General features: G+C 39.2%; 1 protein-coding gene across 1 annotated transcript; it reads right to left on the reverse strand.

Annotated features, from left to right (window-relative positions):
- Nucleotides 1-21771: 21771 nt before the first annotated feature.
- Nucleotides 21772-25152, reverse strand: LOC147891638 (uncharacterized). Its single transcript, XM_087388788.1, has 6 exons — nt 25001-25152; nt 24127-24831; nt 23439-23991; nt 23300-23356; nt 22874-23157; nt 21772-22709 (listed from the first exon to the last, which is right to left on the reverse strand). The coding sequence occupies exons 2-6, from the start codon at nt 24535-24537 to the stop codon at nt 22113-22115; spliced, it is 1902 nt and encodes a 633-aa protein (XP_087244914.1). The 5' UTR covers nt 24538-24831; nt 25001-25152; the 3' UTR covers nt 21772-22112.
- Between the last annotated feature and the right edge of the window lie 592 nt (nt 25153-25744).

Genomic DNA, 25744 nt, shown 5'->3' on the forward strand with positions numbered 1-25744 from the left:
TTGCACTCCTCTTGACTTTTTGTGGCTGCCAACTGAGCCTTGTTGATCCCATTGCACAAACTACATTTAGAGAATTCCCTAGTCTTAGCAAGGGATACATTCCTGAAATCTATGTTCCAGATCTTACCTATTGTAGATGTAGATAGGATCTCTATCTACTTATACACCTCTAGTATCACCAATTGTGTCTCTCTAGAACCATCCAACATGTTCTACTCTTGTGAGACATATGCTCTAAGACCTAAAAATTCTTGTCGACAAATTCTTGCAAGAGAGCCCTACCCATACCTATTTTCTCCCTACTCCTCCTAACAATCTCTGTACTCCCATGCACATATCATTGTCCACCATTCTCAAATTTCTCCCTATACCAATAAAATGATGCCTTTGGTATTCCGTGCATCTCATACCATGCTCTACAACACACCACCTAACCATTCACCCTAAAGTTGTACCACACCCTTCCAGCCATGTCATGATGGCATGCCATTGACAACATATCATATACATAGTTTGTATGAGATTCCAAGGAGCTATCCTAAGAATTCTTCCTCATTGTCATCATTAGCATTTCTTGTTCAGCTCATTGGCAATACCTACTGTCACAGTAGTCAATGGAAGAAACTTGTTGCATTGATTCCAATGACATTTTGTACATTGATGCTGGAGGCCCTCTTTGCTTAGGCTTCCTCTAAATGAAAGTGTACCTTTTCTTTTCTGAAAGTGGAGCAGCATCCCTTTCCAATAGTACATACAGCATACTGGTCCATGGGCGCATATTGTTGTAATGGGCTTCCATCTAGTAAGGTTACTTGCTTGATCAACCACCTAAGTAGACTAAGAGAACTGATGTCTTGGATAGAAGCCCCTGGGGCACTAGCTATAGTTTGTTCTTTCTTCTCAATACCCACACGAGTGTGTGTGAGGAACGAGTTTTTGGAGTGAGTTTTTTTTGGCAACCAATGTGTTTTGTTCCACCTATTCTACTTGTAACATCTCTCTCTCTCTCTCTCTCTTTTTGGTCGAGATAATTTATCTTTTTTTTCCACTAGTTTGGGCAAATTTTGTAGCTCAAAAAGGCTTCCAAAGGAGAGCTAGCATGTGTAGAATTACACTAGAGATGGAATTTCATGAGATTAACAAGAGAAATGAGCTCATTTGATGTATACTGATCGTTTTGATACCAAACATGACTATATTTTGACATTTTTAGTAGAAGTTGTGAAATTCTTTTAAAGCCCAAATTGGCATCCAATGGAAATTTGGGCTTTAAAAATTTTCTTTGATTTCTTTTCTCTCTCTCTCTCTCTCTGCCAGTTTGGCTTAACAAAAGTTTCACAACTTTTGCTAGAAATGTTCAAACTTAGTCATGTTTGGTATCAAAACAATTGAGCTCATTTCTCTTGTTAGTTTCATGAAATTCCATCTCTTCTCTAGAAGACCTGTTGGGCTAAAAAGTTTGCCCAAAATGGTGGAAAAAAAAGACAAATCATCAAGGAGAGAAGGGGAGAGAGAGAGAGAGAGAGAGAGAAGGATTTAAAGTAAAAATTTTAAACCCAAATTGGCATGCAGAGGAAGGCGCCGGCCCCTCCTCTGGATGCCAATTTTGGCTTTAAAAAATTCATAACTTTTGCTAGAAATATCCAAATATAGTCATGTTTGGTATCAAAATGATCGGAGTCAAACGAGCTCATTCCTCTTGTTAGTTTCATGAAAATTCATCTCTAGGGCGATTTTGTGCATGCCATCTCTCCTCTGGAAGCCGTTTGGGGCTAAACATTTTTGCCCAAATTGGTGGGACAAAAAGACATAGACATAGATAGAGGGTCTACACATAGAACGAAGAATGGAGAGAGAGAAAGAGAGAGAGAGAGAGAGAGAGAGAGAGAGAGAGAGAGAGACTTCAAGAAGATGAAATTGGGAAGCTCTAAAAATAAAATACAGGGCTTGTGTTTACAGACTACATACCATACAAGCCTGCTAAGGATGAGAGAGAGAGAGAGAGAGAGAGAGAGAGAAGTTGTAAAAATGAAATGAAGGCCTTTTGTGTTTACAAACTACACACCATGTAGACTTGATGAGGATCAATATGAGAGAGAGAGAGAGAGGCATGCCACAAAGAGAGAGAATAGAGAGAGATGTCTTGAATGGAATAGGTCGAACAAAACGTGCTGGTTGCCAAAAAAACGGATGTGCACAGTTTCCAAGCAAAAACCTATGAGCAGAAAAGTCCAAGCAATAATTTTTAACACCAACCATGCTTGTATATTTATCAAATGAATATACAATGCTTTCTTAATTTCTCATTTATGGAGCCATATACTTCCTTATTTTTCATTATAAACCTCGTTTTAGAGAACATCATCTATATATGAACAAATAGTGAACACTTTAAAAAATCCTATAAATACCTCCCCACCATACTCTCTTTTGAGGATTATGGTAACTCAATCAATTTAAAAGAGTTTCCCTAATATTTAGCAATCCCATATTTGAAGCTCTCATATAAGAATGTATACCATATTCCTTGGATGAGTAGGAAAAAGATATTGGAAACCTCATACTTGAAGCCATTATAATCGATCATAATGAATCTCTAATACATTATCAGATATGGGAAGACAAGGGAGTATTTTTAAAATATTCCCAATTCTCCAAACCTAAGTACTTTTAAGGAAATGTGGTCCCTACTGAACTCCTTCCTACCATAATATGAATTAGGGAGAAGTTGTAACTCTCATATACATCTTGAAATTTTTAAATTTTCTCTTTGATAACTCCTCTTTGAAATTTTCTCTTGAAATTTTTCCTTTTTACAGCTCCTCAATTTGAGCTAAGGAGGAAAAGTTATGACACCTTCTACGTAGGCTCTCCAAGGGTATTTTGCTAGCAGAATAGGGTTGGGGCAAGCTCTTCAAACCATATTCCTCTGGAAAAATACACTTAGAGGGTCTATTAAAAAGGTACTATCTATTTTTCTTAGGTCATCCTAAGGAACTATAAAGAGGATATTTGCTCAAAATTTCATGATCCAACCAATGGTGAAAGGAAAAGAAAGAATTTTTGAAAGTCAATAAGTCACCACTTGGACATTACATATGTATATTATATAAAGGTATATTTGTATCTATATCTATTTATCAATATTTCATATTTACTTACATATTCATTGAAATAATTTGGAATTTTTTGCTCCCTAAAAATGACTTGAGCCTATATATTTTGACCCCTCCCACCTTTTGTCCGCTCGTCGCTCGAGGGTTTTTGCTCAAAAAATGAAAACCCCCCCAAAAAAACTCGCTCAAAAAACTCGCTTCTTGCCCTTCCCCTACCCACACCAATTTAGCCATTGCCCAATAGGTCAAAGTCAATAGAGTCATCTAGGAAAGCATATAAGATCACTCCTCCTCCATGGTCTCAATCATTCTATCATTCCACAAGACAACCCTTTCTCCATGGATGTTTTGTTCAAGTTAGTTTTGTTAAGAAGCTAAACTTTTTTATTGGTGTCAAAAGATTGTATGACCTAACAAAAAATAAATGTTTGAAACATTCGCAAAGATTTGAAACTCTCATGAAAAAAATGTTAAAGTTTCTCCAGAATTTACTTTTTTACTTCAAAATTCAAAAGAAAAATTATAATTATATTACATTCCATCGAAATTATGAAACTAAAAAAGCAACCTCGATAAACTTTTGCCAAGATTTTATATTATTATATAAGCATAGCTCCAAAAAAAACATCCATGCTTTTCTCCTTCCAAGATTCACAAATGCAGTTGTCGGTTTCCAATGAAGAGGTTGGCATTGCTTTGACATAAGGTTGCTCTAGCTCAATTTCTCAGCTCACCTATTGGCTCATCTAAAGCAACAAAGTCACGTTGTAGAGATATCTTAGGCCACTTGACAACACTCCAAATTGCTTCACCGATAATCATTGCATCCATAGTGGGAAATGGAAAGGGCATGTCCTTAATAATACACTTCTCCACTATCATCGATACATTATCTATCCCAATCTTCACACCACTACAATACCCATTTGGATTGATAACCAAACTGCTCCAGGGGGACTACTTCATTCCCCACCAACATCTTAACCTTGTCCCCACTTGCTATAGGAGGAATGACACTAGTGCCATTCCCTTGAATGGAAGTGGTGCTACACTCGTGCTATGAGAGGAATGCTAGTAGTGCCATTCCCCTAAATCTCTTATGATGTTTTGAAGAATGGAATCAGTGCCATTCTCCAAATAATTATAGGAGGTTGTGAACAATGATACTACTTCCATTCTATCCCCACTACATTGTAAGAATGGTACAAGTGCGCAAACACTATAACCGTCTCACACACCCCCACCCTTCTCAACCACCAATCTCTAAAATCTCTTAAAATGCCACCAATCCCACAGCCTACTATGAGTTTCTAGAAGATGATTTGGATCCCAAAGTCACATCAAATAGATTCTTTGGATAGGCTCCTAGATCTAGATTTCCAAGTGACCTCCTATGGGATTTGTTGGTACATTATACTATGATCTAGACTCATACCTCCAGAATGACAAGAGGAGGCTACCAAATGCTAGATCATACTAAAATGCTGAATAAACATGCAATAGTAGGGCTTCAGCCTCAATGGTGCATTCCTGTTGAGATATCAAGCTCTACCCCCGATATATCTCCTGGATGACTATCATTTATGTCACCACCTATGTTAGTTGTACTCGTGGTGTAGTTAAACTACCACGTATGTTTTTGGTTTGGGTTCACATATGAACCACGTATTCTAGGTTTTGACATATAGGGTATTTCCCTCTTCTATTGTATTGTTGTTGTGTGCAAAAGTGAAGAAAGGCTTCACCCTCCAACCTTGTGTCCTCTCTCTTGTGTGTTGTGAAGAAAGCTGAACTTGAGTCTCCTATCTCTCTCCCTTATTCTTTACATGGTATCAGAGCCTTGTTCGTGGTAAGGAGCTCAAGAAAGCAAGCCAAGTTTGTGGTGTCCTGGTAAGAGGACCAGTGTTGCTTTCCTATTTCGAGTTTGGGAGCAAATCTCTGCAGGTAGCACAGCCAGAAGTGCAGGAGTGCATTGTTTCAGATTGAGAGGCCCTTCGCGGTGTGGCGAGAGCGCAGTATATGCTGCGGGTCAGGGCGAAGCCCTTGGTGACTTTATTTTTTTGATTTGAGGCCGTTTTGGGGCCCGTTTTGAAGGCAGAAGTTCTTCGCAAGCACTCAGAAAAAGGCCCTGTTTTTCGCTGTGCGACCACTGCGCGGCTAGTTGGTGGAAAGGTGCCACAGAAATTGCATCATATGCCTGTGTGCAGAGATATTGGGAGTTGCAGATTCATGCCTGTTGCTTGTTGATGCAAAATCGTCACTAGGAAGTGACTGTGTGGTGAAATACCACTTTCGTCAGTGTTGCAGATCTGCCCCTGTGAGGCTTTTTGCAGAAGTTTTGCTATTTGCCCTTGTGAGGCATTTGCTGTGTTTACAGGTTGCTGTTGCAATTCGTGATTTGTAAAATGTCTGAGAATCTGTCTACCATTGTCAGTGAGAAGCTTGACAAGAACAACTTCCAAGCATGGAAGTTCAGGATGACAAACTTCCTTATGGGAAATAGAGTTTGGGAGTACATCAGTGGTGAAACTGCAGAACCAGTTTTGGGTGCTGCTCCCACTCCTGCTGAATTGAAGGCCTTTAAAGAATGGCATGAAAAAGCCAGAAAATGCCTGTATTGGCTGTCTGTTAGCATTTCAGATTCTATGATTGTGCATATACAGGATCTAGAGACGCCTAAGGAGGCATGGGATACATTGGTGAAGCTGTATAGTACAAATACCAAAGCACAAAAGATGCAGCTAAAGCAGGAGTTGCACAATGTGCAAAGGAAAAATCTGAATATAAATGAGTATTCCTTGAAGGTGAAAGGCCTTGCAGATTCTCTTGCCTCCATTGGAGCACCTGCTGATGATGAGGACTTAGTGTCCGTGACCTTGAATGGTCTTGGGAAAGATTATGCACAGTTTCGGACATCCATTGGAGTCCGTGAAACATTTCCTGATTTTCAGGAACTTATTGCTCTCTTGCTGAGTGAAGAGCAAAGGAATGGTGGTTCATCCACCTCAACTTCTCAAGAGACTGCTTTTTACTCGAATACAGGTAGAGGCAGAGGTAGAGGAAGAGGCCGTTTTGGTGGCCGTGCAGGAAATCAGAACCAACAGCAACAACAGGAAAACCAGTCCTATGGAGGAGGACGTGGTAGTTCTAGAGGCAGGGGGAGCCAAAGAGGCCGTGGTTCATGGCAAAGGAACCAGCAAGTAAATAGCAGCACAGAATGCTATTATTGTGGAAAGCCTGGACACAAGGAGAATACATGCTATAAAAAGCAGAATGACATCAAAAGTGGGAAGTTGCAGCAAAGCAACTATGCATCATCAAGTGGGCATGGTGACGACAGAAATGAGCACCTTTTTGTGATGCAGCATATGGTTAACTCCATGTCAGGAGATGCTGTAGCTTGCAATGATGTTTGGTATGTTGATTCAGGTGCCTCTAACCACATGACCAGTCATGGTGAGTGGTTTCATGATGTTAGAAATTTGGATAAGCCAGGTTATGTTGAAACAGGTGATGATACTGCGCACCCAATTACGCAGGTTGGTAAAGTGCCATTGGCTATGCAGGATGGCAAAACGAAGTACTTGGCAGATGTACTTCATGTTCCAAAAATCACTAAGAACCTGGTTTCAGTTGGCCAGATGGTTGAGCAAGGTCTGCAGGTTAGATTTAATCCTGATGGATGCTTTGTTGAGGACTTGAAAAATAAGTGCCGCTTGGTTGCAAAAGGCAACAAAAATGGCAGAATGTTCACCTTGGATGTTGATATGCCTGAGGTGAAAGCTGCTATGTTTGCGCATGGGAGAGGTGTCATTGCAGATATTGAGATATGGCACAAGTGCATTGGGCATGTGAATATACAAAGGCTGAAATCTATGCAAACGAAAAACATTGTTGCAGGTTTGCCTAAATTCAGAGTTGAGGGAATGCAAAAGGTATGTGAAGCATGCCAAATGGGTAAGCAGGCCAGACATGCATTTCCCAAAAATGCTAAGGTGAGCAGAAGACCTTTGGAAGTGATCCATTCAGATGTTTGGACAACCAAATCTGCTTCTATTGGTGGATGCCATTATTATGTGACGTTTATTGATGACTACACTAGGAAGGTGTGGATTTATTTTATGAAGCACAAAAGTGAAGTGTTCAGCCATTTCAAGGCTTTTAAGGCCATGGTTGAAAAAGAGAAAGGTGTGCATATTAAAGTGCTAAGATCTGATGGAGGGGGAGAGTACTTTTCAGAAGAATTTTGTGAATATCTGAAAGAACAGGGAATTCAAAGGAAGTACTCATGCAGGTCTACCCCTCAGCAGAATGGGGTTGCAGAAAGGAAGAACAGGCATATTGCAGAAGTAGGACGGGCGATCCTAAATGAGAAAAACATGCCTGATTATTTTTGGGCTGAAGCAGTAGCAACTGCTGTTTATATTATGAACAGAACCCCCACTGCAGTTGTCCATGGCATGATGCCTGAAGAAATGTATACAGGCCAAAAACCAGATATTTCTCACTTGAAGGTATTTGGTTGCATAGCTTATGTTCATGTTCCTAATGAGAAGAGAACAAAGCTGGATCCAAAGGCAGAAAAATGCATCTTTATTGGATATGCTCTGCACCAGAAAGGGTATCGCTGTTATAACCCTTCCACCCGCAAAATGCAAGTGAGCAGAGATGTTGTTTTTGATGAAATGAGCAGCTGGTATGCACCAACTGTTATGGTAGGAGATGCAGATGCAGGAAATGGGAATGCTGCAATAAATGCAGAGCAGCAATCTCAAGCCTTGAGTGGACCCAGAGAGTCCTCTACTAGTGGATCTAATGCATGGACAGGGAGATTGAGATCTAGTGAATTGTCACATGGCAGCCCTGATAGTGTTGTGCAGGTATCACATAAGGGAAAAGAAAAAGTAGACCATGCTCCAGTGTTTGATGTGTCTGCTGGTAGCTCTCATGTTGATGGAGAGTCAAGCGGCTCTGAAATAGCCTTGATGAGGAACTTGGGATTCCTTCTGTTGTTACACCTGGTGCAAGGAAAAGCAGGCATGATTTAAAGACTCCTGCAACTGATCCAGTTGTACGGAGGTCCACTCGTATTAAGTATCCAGTTGACAGGCTGAGATATGATGGGTATACAGCACATCACTATGCTTATATGGTCAAGGTTCTAGAGGAGCCAGAACCCACATGTTTTGAGGATGTAGCAGGGCATAAAAATTGGGAAGCAGCTATGGATGAAGAGATGGCTGCCTTGGATGCAAACCACACTTGGGATTTGATGCCTTTGCCTCATGATAAGAAGGCTATTGGCTGCAAGTGGGTTTACAAAGTAAAGCACAATGCTGATGGGTCTGTTAGCAGGTACAAGGCAAGATTGGTTGCCAAAGGTTTTGCGCAGACATATGGAATTGACTATGAGGAAACTTTCAACCCAGTTGCAAGGATGGCAACCGTGAGAGCAATAATTGCTATGGCTGCTACAAAGGGATGGTCTTTACATCAGATGGATGTGAAAAATGCCTTCTTGCATGGTGATTTGCAGGAAGAGGTTTATATGATGCAGCCAGAAGGTTATGAGGATAATTCACACCCCGATTTTGTATGCAGGTTGCGCAAAGCCTTGTATGGCTTAAAACAGGCGCCGAGGGCATGGTCAGACAAGATAGGGCAATATCTTGTCACTATTGGATTTCAGATTTCCAATTCAGATTTTTCACTTTATGTGAAAAGGACAAACAGAGGGATTGTGCTTATAGTCATCTATGTTGATGACTTGATTATTACAGGTGATAGTGATGCAAACATTAATGAAGTGAAGCTGCTGTTGAAGCAGAAATTTGAGATGAAGGATTTGGGAGAGCTGCGTTACTTCTTGGGCATTGAGGTTATTAGATCCCCGAGTGGGATATGGCTGTTGCAAAGGCAATACGGTTTGGACATGCTGTCCAAATATGGGATGACAGGCTGTAAGCCTATTTCAGTTCCATTGGAGCAGAATGTGAAGCTCAATGCAGAGATAGGTGAGCTTCTTGAAGATATTACTATGTACAGGCGCATAGTAGGTAGCTTGATTTACATGACTATAACCAGACCAGATTTGAGCTATGTTGTGGGGCTGGTAAGTCAGTTTATGCAAGCACCGAGGAAGCCACATTTGAATGCGGCTAGGCGCATACTGTGGTATGTGAAGTCCACATTGCATTATGGACTGTTTTATGAAGCTGGGTGTGCATTACAGGTACATGGATACACAGATGCTGATTGGGCTGGTAGTGTCTCAGACAGGAGATCTACTAGTGGTTTTATGTTTTCCCTTGGGAGTGGTGCCATCAGTTGGAGCAGCAAGAAGCAGCCAACAGTTGCCTTGTCGAGCACAGAGGCTGAGTACAGGGGTGCAGCAATGGCTGCATGTGAGGTAGCTTGGTTACGGAAGCTACTTGCAAATATGGGACAGTCAATTCATGCAGCAGTTGTCATTCATTGTGACAACATTAGCAGCATCATGCTTGCTAATAACCCAGTTTATCATGCTAGAATGAAGCACATTGAGGTGCATTATCACTTTGTGAGAGAGAAGGTTCTAGCTGGTGAGATTGATCTTGTCTATGTCAGCACTGAGGAGCAGGTGGCTGATATTTTTACGAAGGCATTGGGTACCGAGAAGCTTCGCAGATTTAGGAGCTTGCTTGGTGTACGTGAGATGGATTTGAGCTTGAGGGGGAGTGTTGAGATATCAAACTCTACCCCCAATATATCTCCTGGATGACTATCATTTATGTCACCGCCTATGTTAATTGTACTCGTGGTGTAGTTAGACTACCACGTATGTTTTTGGTTTGGGTTCACATATGAACCACGTATTCTAGGTTTTGACATATAGGGTATTTCCCTCTTCTATTGCATTGTTGTTGTGTGCAAAAGTGAAGAAAGGCTTCACCCTCCAACCTTGTGTCCTCTCTCTTGTGTATTGTGAAGAAAGCTGAACTTGAGTCTCCTATCTCTCTCCCTTATTCTTTACAATTCCCTTATTGAAACATGAATATTTTTGGAGAACATATTGTTTCGTTAGTGTTGACTAGCATATATCAAACCCACTTATGCCTCTACACTGAAGCTGAACTTAGCAATATTTTGAAAAGATGCACGCCTTGGATCCTAATATTGCATATAACGTCCCTAAGTTCAATGTTCTAGGAGTGGCATCCTCTTACACCCTAGCCACCCAAATGGAGTATTTTAATACTACATTCACCTCGGTCCATTTTTTTTTGCTACTCATCACTCGATCCATTGGCAAAGGAATATCATCAACAGCTCCACTCTAAACTAGTGTTTGATCTCAACACCGGACCCCTATTTCCTCAAATTATGTGGCTTTATATGCATCTTTGAAAACTTCATGGTCACCACATCCAAACCTTTAAAGATATGCTCAAGACACATGTTTAGAACCTCTCCGTCCATCCTGCTGATCTCCCATAGACTCTTTGATAGGCATCGCATCATGAACAATACCCTTAAAATTGACATCATGCACCACACACAATCTAGGGCCGGATTGTGAACAACAATGGTTAATAGTTCATGCAAGCACCAAGTGATTGTAAAGAGGGTGTGAGGAAGGTTATATGCTATCCACCTTCTTGGAGCCATATGATCCCAAGTGCTGATAAAAAAAGAGAGTGAGAGAGTTGAAAGAGAGTACAAGGATTAGCCCTCCATTCAAAAAGTGGATTGTATAAAAGGCCAAAAGTTTGTTTGGTCTTCATTGTGTACTCGCAAGCTTTTGGAATACAAGCTCTCTTATTCTCTTGTGAGTGAGACTTATTGCTTTCCATTATGTGTTGCCTTGTGGGACACAATCCTATAGACACTTGAGGGACACAAGTGTTAGAGGCTCGTGCATGCAAAGATCTAACAAGGAGTTTCTCGAGAGTGGATTCTCTGTCTCAGCACTCCTCCAAAATCCCTACAGCATGTGGAGTCACCACTGGGCTACACATTTTTGGCATGTTAACCACAATGGTTAATAGTTCATTCAAGCGTCAAGTGATTGTAATGATAAAGTGGAGAAGTAGGAGAGGATGTGAGGAAGGTTATAAGCTATCTACATTGGAGCCATATGGGCCCAAGTTCTTGTAAAAAGAGAGTGAGAGAGGTGAAAGAGAGTATAAGGATTAGCCCTCCCTTCAAAAGGTGTATTGTATAAAAGGCCAGAAGGCTGACTTTGGTCTTGATTGTGTACTTGCAAACTTTTGGATTACAAGATCTCTCATTCTCTTGTGAGTGAGACTTCTTGATTTCCATTGTGTATTGCATTGTGATTGCCACTCCTCCCCCTTCACTCTCCCCTTCCTTTCGACATCCCCTCTCTTCTCCTATGTTCCCCTCTTCTCTTCCCCTTCCCTCTACATTCTTGTGGGATCACACTGACACAATCCGGTCACACTTGAGTGACACAAGTGTTGGGCTCGTGCATGCAAAGCTCTCACAAGGAGTTGCTTAGGAGCGGAGTCTCCGTTGACATTCCTCCAAGATCCTCACAACACATGGATTCACCACTGGGCTACACAATATATATCATGTAGGCATTAAGTAGAGCTACTTATTATCATGGGTGTGTGGCTCATAGTTTTTTACAATTGCAAGCTTGATCACCTTAATAAAATGACCTTTGCAATTAGATGTATGATTTGAAAATATGATCTACTTAATCTTGGTTTTGTGTTGCTATCACATGATCACATTGTACAACTTTAGATTCAGATATCTCAAGTAGATTCGGTAATTGTCTTGGTGTGTGCTCATAATTTCAACTTCCCAACTAGATGTGTGATTGGAAAAGCTAATCTAGATCATCTTGGCTATGTGATTTCTACATATGTTTACACATTTAGATCTAGACATATTGAGTATAGATGGACTACTAGTTGAAATCATGTTTATTTAATACACAGGTATAGAATAGTAGTTGTGTTGATGGTTGGACTTCGCTTCGACTACCCACACCATGGATTGTGATTTTTATGTTTTTTACATCATTACCCACATATCCATCATGACTCTAAACATCCTATAGGATTTTAAGATTGAGATTCAAATGCTCATGTTCTATGTAACAATTATCTATATTATAGGTTTGAGGGACTAGCAAATTTGCAATCTCATGTCTTCAACTACAAACATCCAAGAGATTGCCAAGAAAACTTTTGACTGTTCTAAGAAGCTTCAAGGAGTATTTCATAGGCGCAATGTGCATGATGGAGTTGAGAATGTCCAATTTACGAGGATGTTTGGTAATGTGTTAGGTTAGCTGGGAGTGTCAAGGACCCACATATTTTTGGGTTTGCTAGCAGATATAGAGGCCAACCTCAACCTTTGGGAAGTGAGTGGTCAAAGATGAGAACCTCTAATAAAAGGAAAAAGGTGAGAGAGAAAGGGGGAGTAGGAAAAGCACCTTCTAGCACCTTAATGCATCTTGCAAGGTTGACCATCAAGACAAAAGGAAAGATTAATCATGTGTTCATGGAAGGTAGGACTGAAATGCAAATGTAAACTGGATACATATTTTAATGCACATATGATGTGCACTCTCCATAACACGCATTAGCTATCCATGAACAATTAGGCAAGGGAATAGAAGGAAGGGTTCATCGAGTGACAGTGGTGGGTGTTCTACGTTTGAGCCTATTGTATCATATCTAGGAAAGAGAAGCAAAAATGACAATGTAGTAGCCTATGCCTTGCTAAAGATAAAATTATCCATAATAGTGCTATATAGAGGTGTGTGTTGAGCTATAGGTTGCTCAATTAATGTTGAATTCTTTTCTAATGGAGGCAACATTGATGATATGCCCATGAGCGTTTCTCTCAAAATTGGCAGTTATAGGATGACTATCCATAAATGGTATCCAAAAGAGGCAGCATTGATGATATGACCATATGCCTAGCTCTCACAATGGGCATTTATAGGCTGATTGTTCATAAATGGTATCCAAGAGAGGAGCCTCATTATTCTTGGGACCATCCTATTATAAAGCAATGGGTCATATTATTTTGTCATCAAGTGTTGCCTATTTCTATCTTTGCAATTGCAAGTGCATTGAGAGTAGTGCACTGTCAAAAGCACACGTATTTGCTAAGTAGAAAATTTTGAATTCGTGATTTAAAAAATACAAGAAAATCAAAGGAATGATTCGATAGGGAGAATAAATCGGGCCAAAAGATGCTGACATGTCAAGCTTTTTTCACAAAATGACATGTCATCCAAACGTATTCATACAAATAATTTTGTTCATATGAATACTTATAATTCATGCAAATAACATGTATTAGTCTGAATGCATTCTTTTTCTCTTTTATTTAAGATCGCAGTATGCCATTTTCATTTATCTCATGCTTGGTTCTCTAGCTGAGCATAAGAGATCAAATAAGGAAAAGAAAAGAAGGAAGACCCTTTGAGGTTGGAAAAGCAATCTGGAAGGTCTGAACCAAGATGGAAAAGAAATAAGGAAGACCCTTTTGGAAGGTCCAAACCAAGATGGATTTGTTTTTGTATGTGTGAGTTGAAGGGTCTCTTTGTTGAGTGCCTAATATCTCTTTTGTGAGTTGTGATTGTGGATTGGTTTCTTGTTCAGAGCCTTAGGTCTCTTGTGTGAATTATGATTGTGGTTTTTTTAATTTGAATTGTGATTGTGGGTTTGTTTGTCTTATTGATCTATTTGTTGCTTTGGTTTTTTTACTTGGCAAAAATGTTTAGGATTTCCCCTTGAAAATAAAACTCATAATTCTTACATGAATTAAAATTGTTACTTCTTTGTTTGAATTAATTAAAATTTTTGACATTCTTACACTTTCTTTTGAAAGAATATTTAATATTCTTTCAATAGAGTGTGAATGAAATTTTATAATTTACATTCACCATTTCTTACACTTTCTTTTGAAAGAATACTTTATATTCTTTTAGGAGAATGTGAATGAATGATTTGCACTTACATTCATATTCTTTTAGGAGAATGTGAATAAATGATTTGCACTTACATTCACTCATTCTTACACTTTCTTTTGAACAAATGTTGAATATTCTTTTTCAATAGAATGTGAATGAATGAATTGTACTTTACGTTCACTAATTCTTACACTTTCTTTTGAAAGAATACTTTATATTCTTTTAGGAGAATGTGAATGAAAGATTTGTAGTTTACGTTCACTCATTCGTACACTTTCTTTTGAAAGAATACTTTATATTCTTTTAGGATAATGTGAATGAATGATTTGCACTTACATTCACTCATTCGTACACTTTCTTTGGAAAGAATACCTTATATTCTTTTAGGGAATGTGAATGAATGGTTTGCATTTACATTCACTCATTCTTACACTTTCTTTTGAAAGAATAGTTTATATTCTTTTAGGAGAATGTGAATGAATGATTTGCATTTACACTCATTTATTCTTACACTTTCTTTTGAATGAATATTGAATATTCTTTCAATAGAATGTGAATGAATAATTTGTAGTTTACATTCACTCATTCTTACAATTTCTTTTAAAAGAGTACTTTATATTCTTTTAGGAGAATATGAATGAATGATTTCCATTTACAATCGCTTATTCTTATACTTTCTTTTGAATGAATATTTTTTATTCTTTTAAGAGAATGTGCATGAATGGATGAAAGATAAATATTGTTGTATTGTCATTTAATGGATATATCTACAATCTTGTATTCTTGAAAGTGTGTTTGGATGCATATTTATTTCTTTAAATGAAATATTTATTGTATCATGTTTCTTTTGCATACACAAGTAATGATTTATGTGTCATTTATGTTTTTAATTAATATCTTGTTTGCCATTTATGTTTTTGCCTGCAACTTCAAAAGCGTGGTGCGTGGCAAGATTTGGTCATATGTGATGACGGAGATACAAAAATTGCATGCCTCAGTCTCTTTCTTGTAGTGTAAATATTTTGGACACAAGTTCATGGGTGGTGCTACTCGCATCAGCGGGCAACATTTTTTAGGAATAAGGACTTTGCCTTTTGAGCAACTTGTCTTTGAATTTTTGTTTATCATCACTTGGTCAAATTTTGAGGTTCTCTCCTTGGATGAGTACTCCAAAAAGAATGTCATATGTTTTATCTTTTGTAAATCACCTCTAGTCACCATATGATGTAGGCCATGTGATATGTGTTTGGTCTATCCCATTTTTGTGAACCTTGACCCTTGGGCACCTTTGCTAGCATGAGATCCTAGACATAGATTTATCCTTGACCACCACGAGATGGCCATGTGTGACCACCATGAGATGGCATGAGAAACTATGAGACTAGATGTATCCTTGACATTGCAAGAGGCAAACCCTTGAGGGGGGGTATGTTGGGATAAGTGTGATCAAGGTCTTGCTCTATGGTGCATGTGTGCATCTAGGGGAGTCACATGTGTGTGTGTGTGTGTGTGTGTGTGTTGTAGAGGCACATCAACTGCTATGATGTGTCTAGTGTGTGACCTAAGTGATGATGTAAGCCAAAGGCCCCCACATGGGAGGTTCCTTTGATTTAGGCCAGTCCCACTGATGTAGGGGCTGATTGCCCCACTGATATAGGGGAGGTGCCTACACCATCCTCTCTTTCTATAAAATAAAGGTCATTCCTTCATTCTAATAACAATGGATTTTGCCTCACTTGTGCTCTCACTCTTTGTGCCATGATGCATCTCTTCTACCCCACACTCCTCTACAAGGCCCAAGATAAGGAATCATATGCCAAAGGGGCAATGAAGTTCTTGATGGATGTGGTCAAAGATACCTTGCATCCACCTAGAAAACCAAAGGCAATCGCAATAACCCAAGCGAGCCCCCTTCATGACCCTCAAAGTAGGAAGTGGGATTGATCATCGAAGCAAATCAATTGTTGTCACCACTCAGAAATTATTGCCATTGTTGAGCAAGGGTCTAGGAAGATTGCATGACGCCCACTTGGCCATATCACCATATGTGCACTCCCCTTCACCTCATCCAATGCTCTACCATTTACATGCATATATACTAATTTTTCAGCCCTTATCTATTTGAACAACTCCTAGTCTCACTAAATATATGAGCTTATACTTTCTCCAACTATGTTCAATCAAGGAGTTGCTAAAATACTGTGAGATAACTTTCATAGCCAGCACGTACAAGTGTGGTGTCAATGCTCCATTAAATTTCCACCATCTCCATGCAGTCATGTTTTTTGTCAAATGTTGTATTTTGACATTTGCAAAAAAACCTTCTTTGTTTTGAAAGGTAGAAAATGCTCTACCTACAGTACCATACTCTTCATTGTCCTTAAATAATTATGACAATAGCCTATGCCAAGATTGCATGATTACCACATCTGTTTTTGGGTGATATTCCCACTCGGAACTATCCAACAAATGGCCAGCATAATGAAGTGAACTGTGAGCGTGACACCATCATTTTTCCACAAATTTCTTCAATAGTTGGCATTTTCTCAATGCATAATGACTCTCATGTTCCCTTGCATCTTCCCTGAGAATGTCTCATTTGGCAATCCACCAAGCCATGTAGGCACTTCCCATGCTTGGTCCTTTCACATCCAATTTATGGATGGCAATCAAGTGGGTTTCATTTCCTCCATTGCATCAATAACCCTCTTCCAAAGTGTTGGTTGTTATAAAGGCTTTTCAGCTCATAAAATTTCATGTGAAATAATGCACAGTGACTCTTATCTATCCACAATACTACTTCTGCATCGTACAATGTTTCGATAACAACTTGTTGCATCATGTAGTTTGTCTTGAAACATGTCCTGTCAGGATTTAAAAATTGTAGTTTGTTGTTTGCATCTTGGTGGCTTCTAAATACGCCTAGTAATCTTTCATGACAAAACATGAGTGAACCACATTTTGACCCTCATTGTTAGCTAGCTAACATTGAAGAGCTAGGTCTCCATGTTTTTATATCAATCCTCTAGGTATAAGGTCAAGAAATGACAAGGGCACCACAAGATCCTAATAGTGGCATATTGTGTATTTATTATTTTTTCAACTTTAGTACTATTTGTTGCATTGCTTGTGATCACCTAAATCACATTTTGTGGTCCCAACTCCTGAATACTTGACCCAAATATTTAGCAATGTACCCTCATGTCCTTGCAAGGCCAATTGTATCAATGGAATGATGGAAAGCCTTGCCTTTGAAGGTGATGACCATAATATTAATTGAGGCCTTTTTGACATGGTTTTCTAGCCATCGCTCACAATGTTGCAAGCTATCTCATCCACGCCATCATACACAACTAAGTCACTCAAATCCTTACTCTAGGATTCTCCATGGGCTATAATATCCTCCACCATACCATCTACACTTTTTTGTACTCCCCCCCATATTTAATGAACCTCATCAAATCCTAGACCATTATACTTTTGAATATATTTTTTTGGATCTCTTAAGAAATGCATACAGATTCTAGTACTTGATCTTGTGAGATCTCTACCATGGATTTTAAATTTACTTATTGGGAGATTTGGTTTCATTAAGCCAATTACGTGCTTGGTCTGGAGCCTCATCATGTTTCTCTGGAGGCATTTTTACTATCATCCAACTATAAAAACATAAAAACAATCAAAGAACTTTGAAAGCATTTGAAAACATTGTATGAGATATTTGCTAATCAACTATTGATTCATCATATCAATGATCCAAATTTTAATACATGTCATTTCTTTAGCATATTTCAAAACATTGCAAATCAACCCAATTGACATATTTGGCAGCTCATCGAATCCATGATCTTAAATAGGGCACATGCCATTGGAACTGCTATGATTTTATTCATGCCATGCTATCATCTATCACAATATGAGACTCTTCTATCACAACTTGAGACTCTTGATGTGCTATAATATCATCCACCATGAGATATACATTTACATGTGTAATGCCTCGGAGAGTGGCAACAACTCTCTCAGCTCCTAGTCCCATACAATTATGAGGTTTTTTCTCATCGCCCCATTGAGTGCTTCCTCATTCTTGATACTTACCCCCTAAAAACTTAATGACATTCAAAATGTCATTTATGAGGAATGATATTTAAATGTTTGTATGACCATCGGGAAAGTAACATATGCACCCCATTACTACTTTGCTCAATCTACATGTGTTTGTAGAAAAAAATGTAATGTCCATGACCAAGGAAAAAGATAGCTAATTTATCAATTATGAAAACTTTTTATAATTATGGGTGTCATATTGCCAAAACAAGTGTATTATTTTGAATGTGTATGATTCTAAAAGGGAAAATTATGTTAAAATGCAAGGTTGACAAGTACAGTATTCTATTTATTAGTATGCAATTTTTTTGCAAAAATAATATATATTCCAAAGTTAACTTATTATTGACTCCAATAAAGATTCAATTTGCCAAAGAACTTTGAATTAACAAAAATCTCAAACCAACATTGAGAAACATGAGTTTATATTTTGTTTTTTTTAACAACACTTTCCTAAACAACTTTTGTTTGCTAAATACCCTTGTTCTTTTGGGCAAGTTCTGAAGATTTCAATGAGAGCTGCCTCTTTCTGAGTTTGATTTTGATCAATTTCTTGAGCTAAATCTATTTGCAAATCTTTATCCATTGTCATAGAGGAGTGCCATGATAGCACCACTTAACCTTTGACGAAGACTACTACTTCATGTAACTACACCTTGATGTTGTTTACTTTTGAAGGATGAACCTCGTGCTCTATAATGTTCTTCTCCATGTTCTTTTGGCTAACTCGATTATTGAACTTTAGAAGCTCTTTAAGAAGGCTATAACTTTGTTTAGGGCATTCAAACTTGAATCATGAGCTAAATCATGTAGATAATGGTTTCTCGTAGGCATTTCTATTTGATGTTCTTCTTTGGTTTTTGATCCTTCTTGGGGACTTCCAATGCAGCTATGTTGAATAAACTCATTTCATTGCCATGTTTCAATGTTGGCTGATTTTTTGTGGGCCACCTCTATGCGTGGATTGAGATACATAGTTTAGGTCTTAAAGGTTGAGTAGGCCTTCTCAAAGGATGTTGGCCTTGACTCTCTATTTCTCTTGGTGAGAAAGACTAGTGGCAAGGAAAAAATAACCCCTTATCTTGTAGATTGGGGTCCTTCCGCGGATAGATCAATCAATACCACCCATCCACACTTCATGGACCACTACTATCAGAGTTGGGAGTGTGAAATCTGCAAGTGCCTCCCACTCATAGGTCTGCTAGAAAGGAGTATGTGTCATGTGCACTTTGAATGCAATTTCGTAAGCCCAGGGTACTTTGAGCCTATGTTCCTAATTATTTCTATTGGCTTCCACGGTATTGGTAATGAGCTTGGAGAGTCTCATATCAGTAGCTTATACTTAACCATTTTGTTATGGACAGTAGGATGTAGATTTCTTGTGAACCACCATGAATTCAATGAGCAAATGACAAACCTAACAATGATGTTGCCTATATCATTACAATCTCAAGGGGGCAACCAAACCTAACAATGATGTTCTCATACATGAATATGATTGAGCATCAACATTTTGATTGCCTTGGCATCTACCCATTTTGTCCAATATTCTGTTGTTGCTACAATGGCATACCTAATTTGTGTTCCCCTTGCAATGAGACAAATGGGTTCAACATAGCTGAGACCCCATAAGCTTCCCACATGGTTGCAATGAGATGACAGGGTTGAGGGGCAAGTGATCATGTCCCAAAGGGTTTCTTGTTCTCTAATGTTTTTTGGAACATTCAATCAAGTCTTTAGAAAGTATATTCCACCACAAGCCTATGACTTGTAGTACTATTCAAGCAATGATATCTATTACAAAGTTACCCCCCTGCCATGCCGCAATAGGCCATAGGCAACCTTGATTCTACTTTGTTCTGCATCACACATCTTTTCACTACATCATGGCTGCAACCTTTTCTATCTTTTGTTGATTCTACCTTTGATGAGCCCTTGATGTGGCCATCCCATAGTTTGGAAGTCAAACAGGTCCTCACAACACATTGGTGAATTGTCTAACTTGAAAAGAGATGCTTTAGCTATGTCATCCTCAACTCCAATGGGGTCTTCTTCGATGGTTAAGAAAGATATATTATTGCCATGCAATACTACTTGCCCTTGCGCACTATCACTACAATCAGTTGAGAGAAATCCTATGTATATGGCACGAGTCAAATATTTCCTTCAAGAATTTGAGGAGGTGATTCCATGTGCAGTACACATAGAGGTCATTGATAAATCCCTCTACGGATGTTGCATTAGCCTTCCTAAGGTTAACACGCATGCTCTTATCCTACCATTATTCTTTAAGACTATGACAATTGATGAAACCTAATGTATATGCTCTATTTGTAGATGTAGTCTACTTCAATCAACATCTTTAAGACTATGACAATTGATGAAACCTAATGTATATGCTCTATTTGTAGATGTAGTCTACTTCAATCAACATCTGCATCTCTTATCCTACCATTATTCATTAGGACTATGCCAATTGATGAAACCTAATGTATATGCTCTATTTGTAGATGTAGTCTACATCAAAATCTGCATCTCTTGTTTTACCAAGTTGACATATTTCAAGTATATAGTACCGGTAAGGTCCTTCTCGTATGGGCTTAACATCCTCCTTCATGGGTATTCCGCTTTTGGTGGGACTCTTGTTCCATCCTTATAAGGAATGTAAAAAACTCTTTGAACTCCACGGGAGTTCCTTTAAAGGATTCAACTTGTCATTTGGGAGGTCTTTTACCACATAGACTAGCTCAAGTGATTGATGATCCAACAAGAGTGAAAGTGATGTGCATGATTCTTGGCCAACTTCTTGGGTGTTTTTGTTGTTTTTCCAAATTTTCATGAAGTGAAATGTCCTAAACTTCACTTGGATCGAAAATCTTGATGAAGAAGCCTCATGCAAGATTTTAAATAAGTCATTGTCCTTATTCTTTTAAAATAAGTCCCTTATTCTTTTACCACCAATACTCAAAATAGGCTCATTAAAGATTTTAAAATAAGGCATTGTGCTTTCTTTTTATCTCATGGCTTATAAGCTTTGCTCTGCATCACTTTATAACCACCATTTGCATATAGCGTCTATACTAAACTTTCTTCTTTTTTATAATTTAAGATAAGTCTTCCACTATCAACTCATAATTTTTTGCTTGGGCGATTTGCAATACTACATTGTGATGGTAAAATAGGCGTAAGTACATTGGATATCACACAGTCATGGTAAAATAGGCATAAGAAGAGTGAGGCATCGTTTCTATGTAGACTGGACATCACATTGGTTAAGCTGGTATTTCTATTGTGGGACCCTAGTTATTGGTTATTGTACTCTATTTTGTTGATCCAAGGCCATGAACTTATTGGCTAGCTCGTCCCCTTTTTTTTTGTAGTGTCCACCACTTTCACTTTCCAGAGCTTTGGGATATTGAATGTTCTGATGACAATCTTACCATTTCTATTGTGTCATCAAAGTCAACCAATTTAAGCCTACAAGTGGCTTTTGTGTAGCAAGTAGCAAGCTTTTACTGACATGCAAAAGCCATGTACTTTGTGACTCCACATGGTTTGGGTCTTAGCCTCAATCAAGAAGACAAGGAGCAAGTCTGAGCATCAATGTCAAAATCAATCTGAGAATCATTTTGAAAGCCGGTTGTGGAGACACAAGTACTGTTTTGACAAGATAAGTAGAAAACCTTCTGTTGATCACCACCTGATCAGCTTTGCCTCAATGTGTTGAAGGACAATCACGAGGGGATGTAACCTAATGAGTCATTGCATCATCTACTCAGAACAATCAAAAAGGGCAGTACCAGCACCTCTGCAATTGTATGGTCTGAAAACATGCTTTGTGACATCATCCTCTGAACAGGTCATCCTCTTTTGTGCCATCTTTGTACCAGCACCTCTGCAATTGTTTGGTCTGAAAACATGCTTTGTGACATCATCCTCTGAACAGGTCATCCTCTAAAATGGTACTTTGTGCCATCTTTAGAAAGTCCAAAACCGACAGGAGTACCACCAGTAGCTGAACACACAGCACTAAGAATCTTTGCACCATCACCAAGCGAAGAAAAAGATCTAGCAACATTGGCCATGGCTCCAGAAACACCCACACCTCCATCAGCAATCTCAGAACTCACAGTAGCATTCTCAGAGGTTCCATCACGATGCTTTGCAGCATTACATCCAACAAACTGAACAAAACAATTGTTGAAGTTGTAGCTTGATCCCACAGGAGGTACAGGAGCAGAAATATCATTCATGCCATGGCTTCCAGGCTCGTCTACCCTTCCTCCCAGCCCCTCCGGATCCAATACTATTGGCCAAGCAAGAAAGCCCACCTTGCAATTAAAACGGAATGATTGGAAGGCTTGTATTGCCTTCATGCTCACATCATGTCGCCCATAATGATTGGTCAGAGTATTCTTGAGATGCATCCATGCCCTCCTGGTTGGACCTTCTGACCAATTCTGTGATATTCTCTTACCGATGATTGTGCTCAAGGAAGGCCCATCCTGTCTGACTGTTATAGAAGAAACTATATCTGCCCAATGCTGCACTTCGAGTGTTAGTCACATTGCTTGCACTGTTTTTTCTTGTAGACAAGAACCAAACAGAGTGGCAAATCACGAAAGCAAACAAATCCAAGTGTCTCCTAATCTGTCATTCAGAAAAAATGAAGTCTAAATGAGTACAACAGAAGTAAAATGGGGGATACCTCGATGATTTCATCCATCTCTTCTTTCCAGTGCCAACACACAAAAACCCAGACTATCAGTTGGGACTGCCAGCCGTCCAAGTTTTTCACTTCTTCTGATTGTGACTCAGAAATAATATTCCAAGCAAGGCGGTGATAATTGAGAAGGCATTTCCACTGTCGGGGAAGCTTAAAGTCTCCAGCCGCCTGGTCCAGCAAGTACAAGAAAGCTTCACGCTCGCTTTGATTGTAGCTAGCAACCAATATAGGGATCTTAACAAAAAGCTCTTCTCCTCTAGGTCTACCTGCTTCCAACAACAAATGATAAGCTAAGATAGATAACAATGAGTTCACATGAGTAATTATGTTTCAGCAGCTGAACTCTATAAGACCAAATGCTTTCACTGGCATTGGACTTCAGATTTTGGATCGAGATGAATCCCTTACCTCCACCTTGAATAATCTCATTTCTCGTGTCAGGCATGTGGCTCTTTACCTCGGTACCTGGAGATGCAATGAAGTTGGCACACCATGAGCTTAAGTACATGCTGTATATGCATGCAGATCATTGGTGCAGATAACAAACCTGGAAATTCACACAGACAGGGAATACATGACACTTGTGTTGGCTCCACGACTTCGACAGTGCACCTCTCATTCTCCTTGATGGTTCTAACCCTTTCAGTCCCTTGTGGGGTTGCCAATGAAAAGGCCTCATCAGGCTGGGCACCAGGGTCCAAGTCATGGGTGATGAAATTTTCATGGCTAGTCGATATATTTGGCCACCCTTGAGGTTGTGGAGCTATGGATGAGGAGGCTCCTTGAGCTCTCCTGTTGTGTATGGGCCCTTCACAGGTGACCAGGATACTTTTGTCTTTTGATCCAAACTGTTGTTCCAGGAAAAACTGCATGTCCTTCACACTTGGCTCTGATAAATCCACAGGTAGTTGGACAATCTTTTGCAAGAACTTTTCTGCCAGTTGAGCATCCCATTGGAGCTCCTTCGGCAAAACATTTCCCAGTGTTGAATCTCCATATAGGAACTCTCTCTGGATTGCTCGACGGATTGCTTCTTTATCCATTCCCAACACAACATTGAAATTACATTCTGAAAGAATCAAGTTAATTGCACTTACAACCTGTACAAACAATTTAAATTAGTGTACAATGGAATTATTTTGCTCAACAAGGTTTTGTATAATTATCAGAGATTTTGTATCAATATCAATGGGGTTCTTCATCACTTTGAGAACAAGGTCTTCATGCATACTCACCTGTACCACATAGTTCCCTTCTTTACATCTATCCAGATCATCTATAAAGACTACAATGCGCAGATTCTCCATATCTGGAAGTTCCAATTTTTTAATTTTAGTCCCAGGAATATAGTCTCTGTTTTCCACAAGGATGCTCCACAGTCGTCCTAGGAAATTCCATATTGTTGCCACAGCTGGCTCATAAGAAAGCTCAGACTTGAAGAAATTGATGTCATCTATCACCTGCTGTTCATAACCCAACCTTTTATCATGGTCTCCGTAGTATGTAGACTGCAAAAGTTGTTGGCTCAGGGGTTGAATGGTATTCAGAATGTTTTTCATTACAAGCCAGGTTGTAACGAACACAGTCAGAGGCAGAGATCCATATTGGAGGTTTGCATTGTGCGTCAAAGACAGCAACTTCCACATGATCCATGCAATGAACCCCCCTAACACCACACACAAAATTACTGGGAGTATTACATTCTTGAAGATGTAATCGGGCTGTTTTCGCCAAGCATAATGCCAACAGAGACGAATCCATTGAGCATTGTTCAGGCATCCCTCCAATTCCTGTATGATCCTCTTTGCAAGGCCGGCGGAGGCCGCTTCCTGGCTTTGGTATAGCCAAGCATTGTAGCGCACAGTGACAAAAGCAGGGACTTGGCCTATTATCTCCTGACTGTGCCCTTTCTCCTCGATTGAAATCGAGGAATTGTGCACCTGTCATTTTTGTATGTGCAATCATAAGTGATTGTTATTTTTGTGTAAGGCTTATGGCTTGGAAATGACTATAACTATGAAGATATAACCATCAAATAGATCCAAAGTAATGCAAAAAGTACATAACCATACAGATACGTTGCAAGAAAGTGAGAGGGAGAACTCTTACCAATTTCTTCTTGCTCCCGCATGCTAAACCCTTCAACAATGTTAGAAATTCTGGATGACGTTCATCAAACAACTGGCTCCATTGATCGCCTGTGTCTTTTCCATTTGAAGCTTCTACTACTTGTGCATTCTTAGAATGAATAAGTAGCTACATCCAACTCCACACACCACCAGTAATCAAATATGAAAAGAAAATATAAATATGTGAAGACGTTATGGTTTCCTTAAAACATAATTTTGAACACAAATATTTACCTCTCTTTTTTTAAGTTAAATATGCCGAACCCCAAAAGAAACCCCTATACCCAAAAAAAGCCAAACAGCTCGCAGAGCCCTAGGGGAAAGCCAAATTTAAAACCAAGAGATTCTTCAAACCAACCAAACTAACTCAACTAGACACTACCTTTCAAGGGGGTGGCTCCCCTCAGTCACCTTGGCGATATCCACCAGAGATGGCTTAACCACACCAGGGATCAAGCCACCCCTTCCGTCCAACCTCAAATATTGATATTACATGATACTTGCTTTACCCATGTTGAGAATAGTACTTTTAGGAATAGGATTAGATATTAGTTTACAATGCGGAATGGATTGTTATTTTGCAAAAGTAATATACTAAAAAAGAGATTCAATTGAATGAAAGTGCACATCATCCTGGTATATAGAGGACCTAGAATTCCTATTCGATGGAAATGAAAGTGTATGTCTAGGACTATGTCAGTAAGTGTCTAACAATGATAAGATT

Source organism: Dipteris shenzhenensis, chromosome 17 (assembly GCF_047967505.1).
Source record: "Dipteris shenzhenensis isolate YYH24624 ecotype China chromosome 17, Dip_SZ_1.0, whole genome shotgun sequence".
Taxonomy (NCBI): Eukaryota; Viridiplantae; Streptophyta; class Polypodiopsida; order Gleicheniales; family Dipteridaceae; genus Dipteris; species Dipteris shenzhenensis.

Coding starts and splice junctions, on each gene's coding strand:
- LOC147891638 (XM_087388788.1), bottom strand. CDS start 24,537: ATGTGGAAGTTGCTGTCTTTGACGCACAATGCAAACCTCCAATATGGA. Junction 23,992..24,126: donor AAGGGAACTATGTGGTACAG/GTGAGTATGCAT, acceptor TTGTTTGTACAG/GTTGTAAGTGCAATTAACTT. Junction 22,710..22,873: donor AGATGGATGAAATCATCGAG/GTATCCCCCATT, acceptor CTCGAAGTGCAG/CATTGGGCAGATATAGTTTC.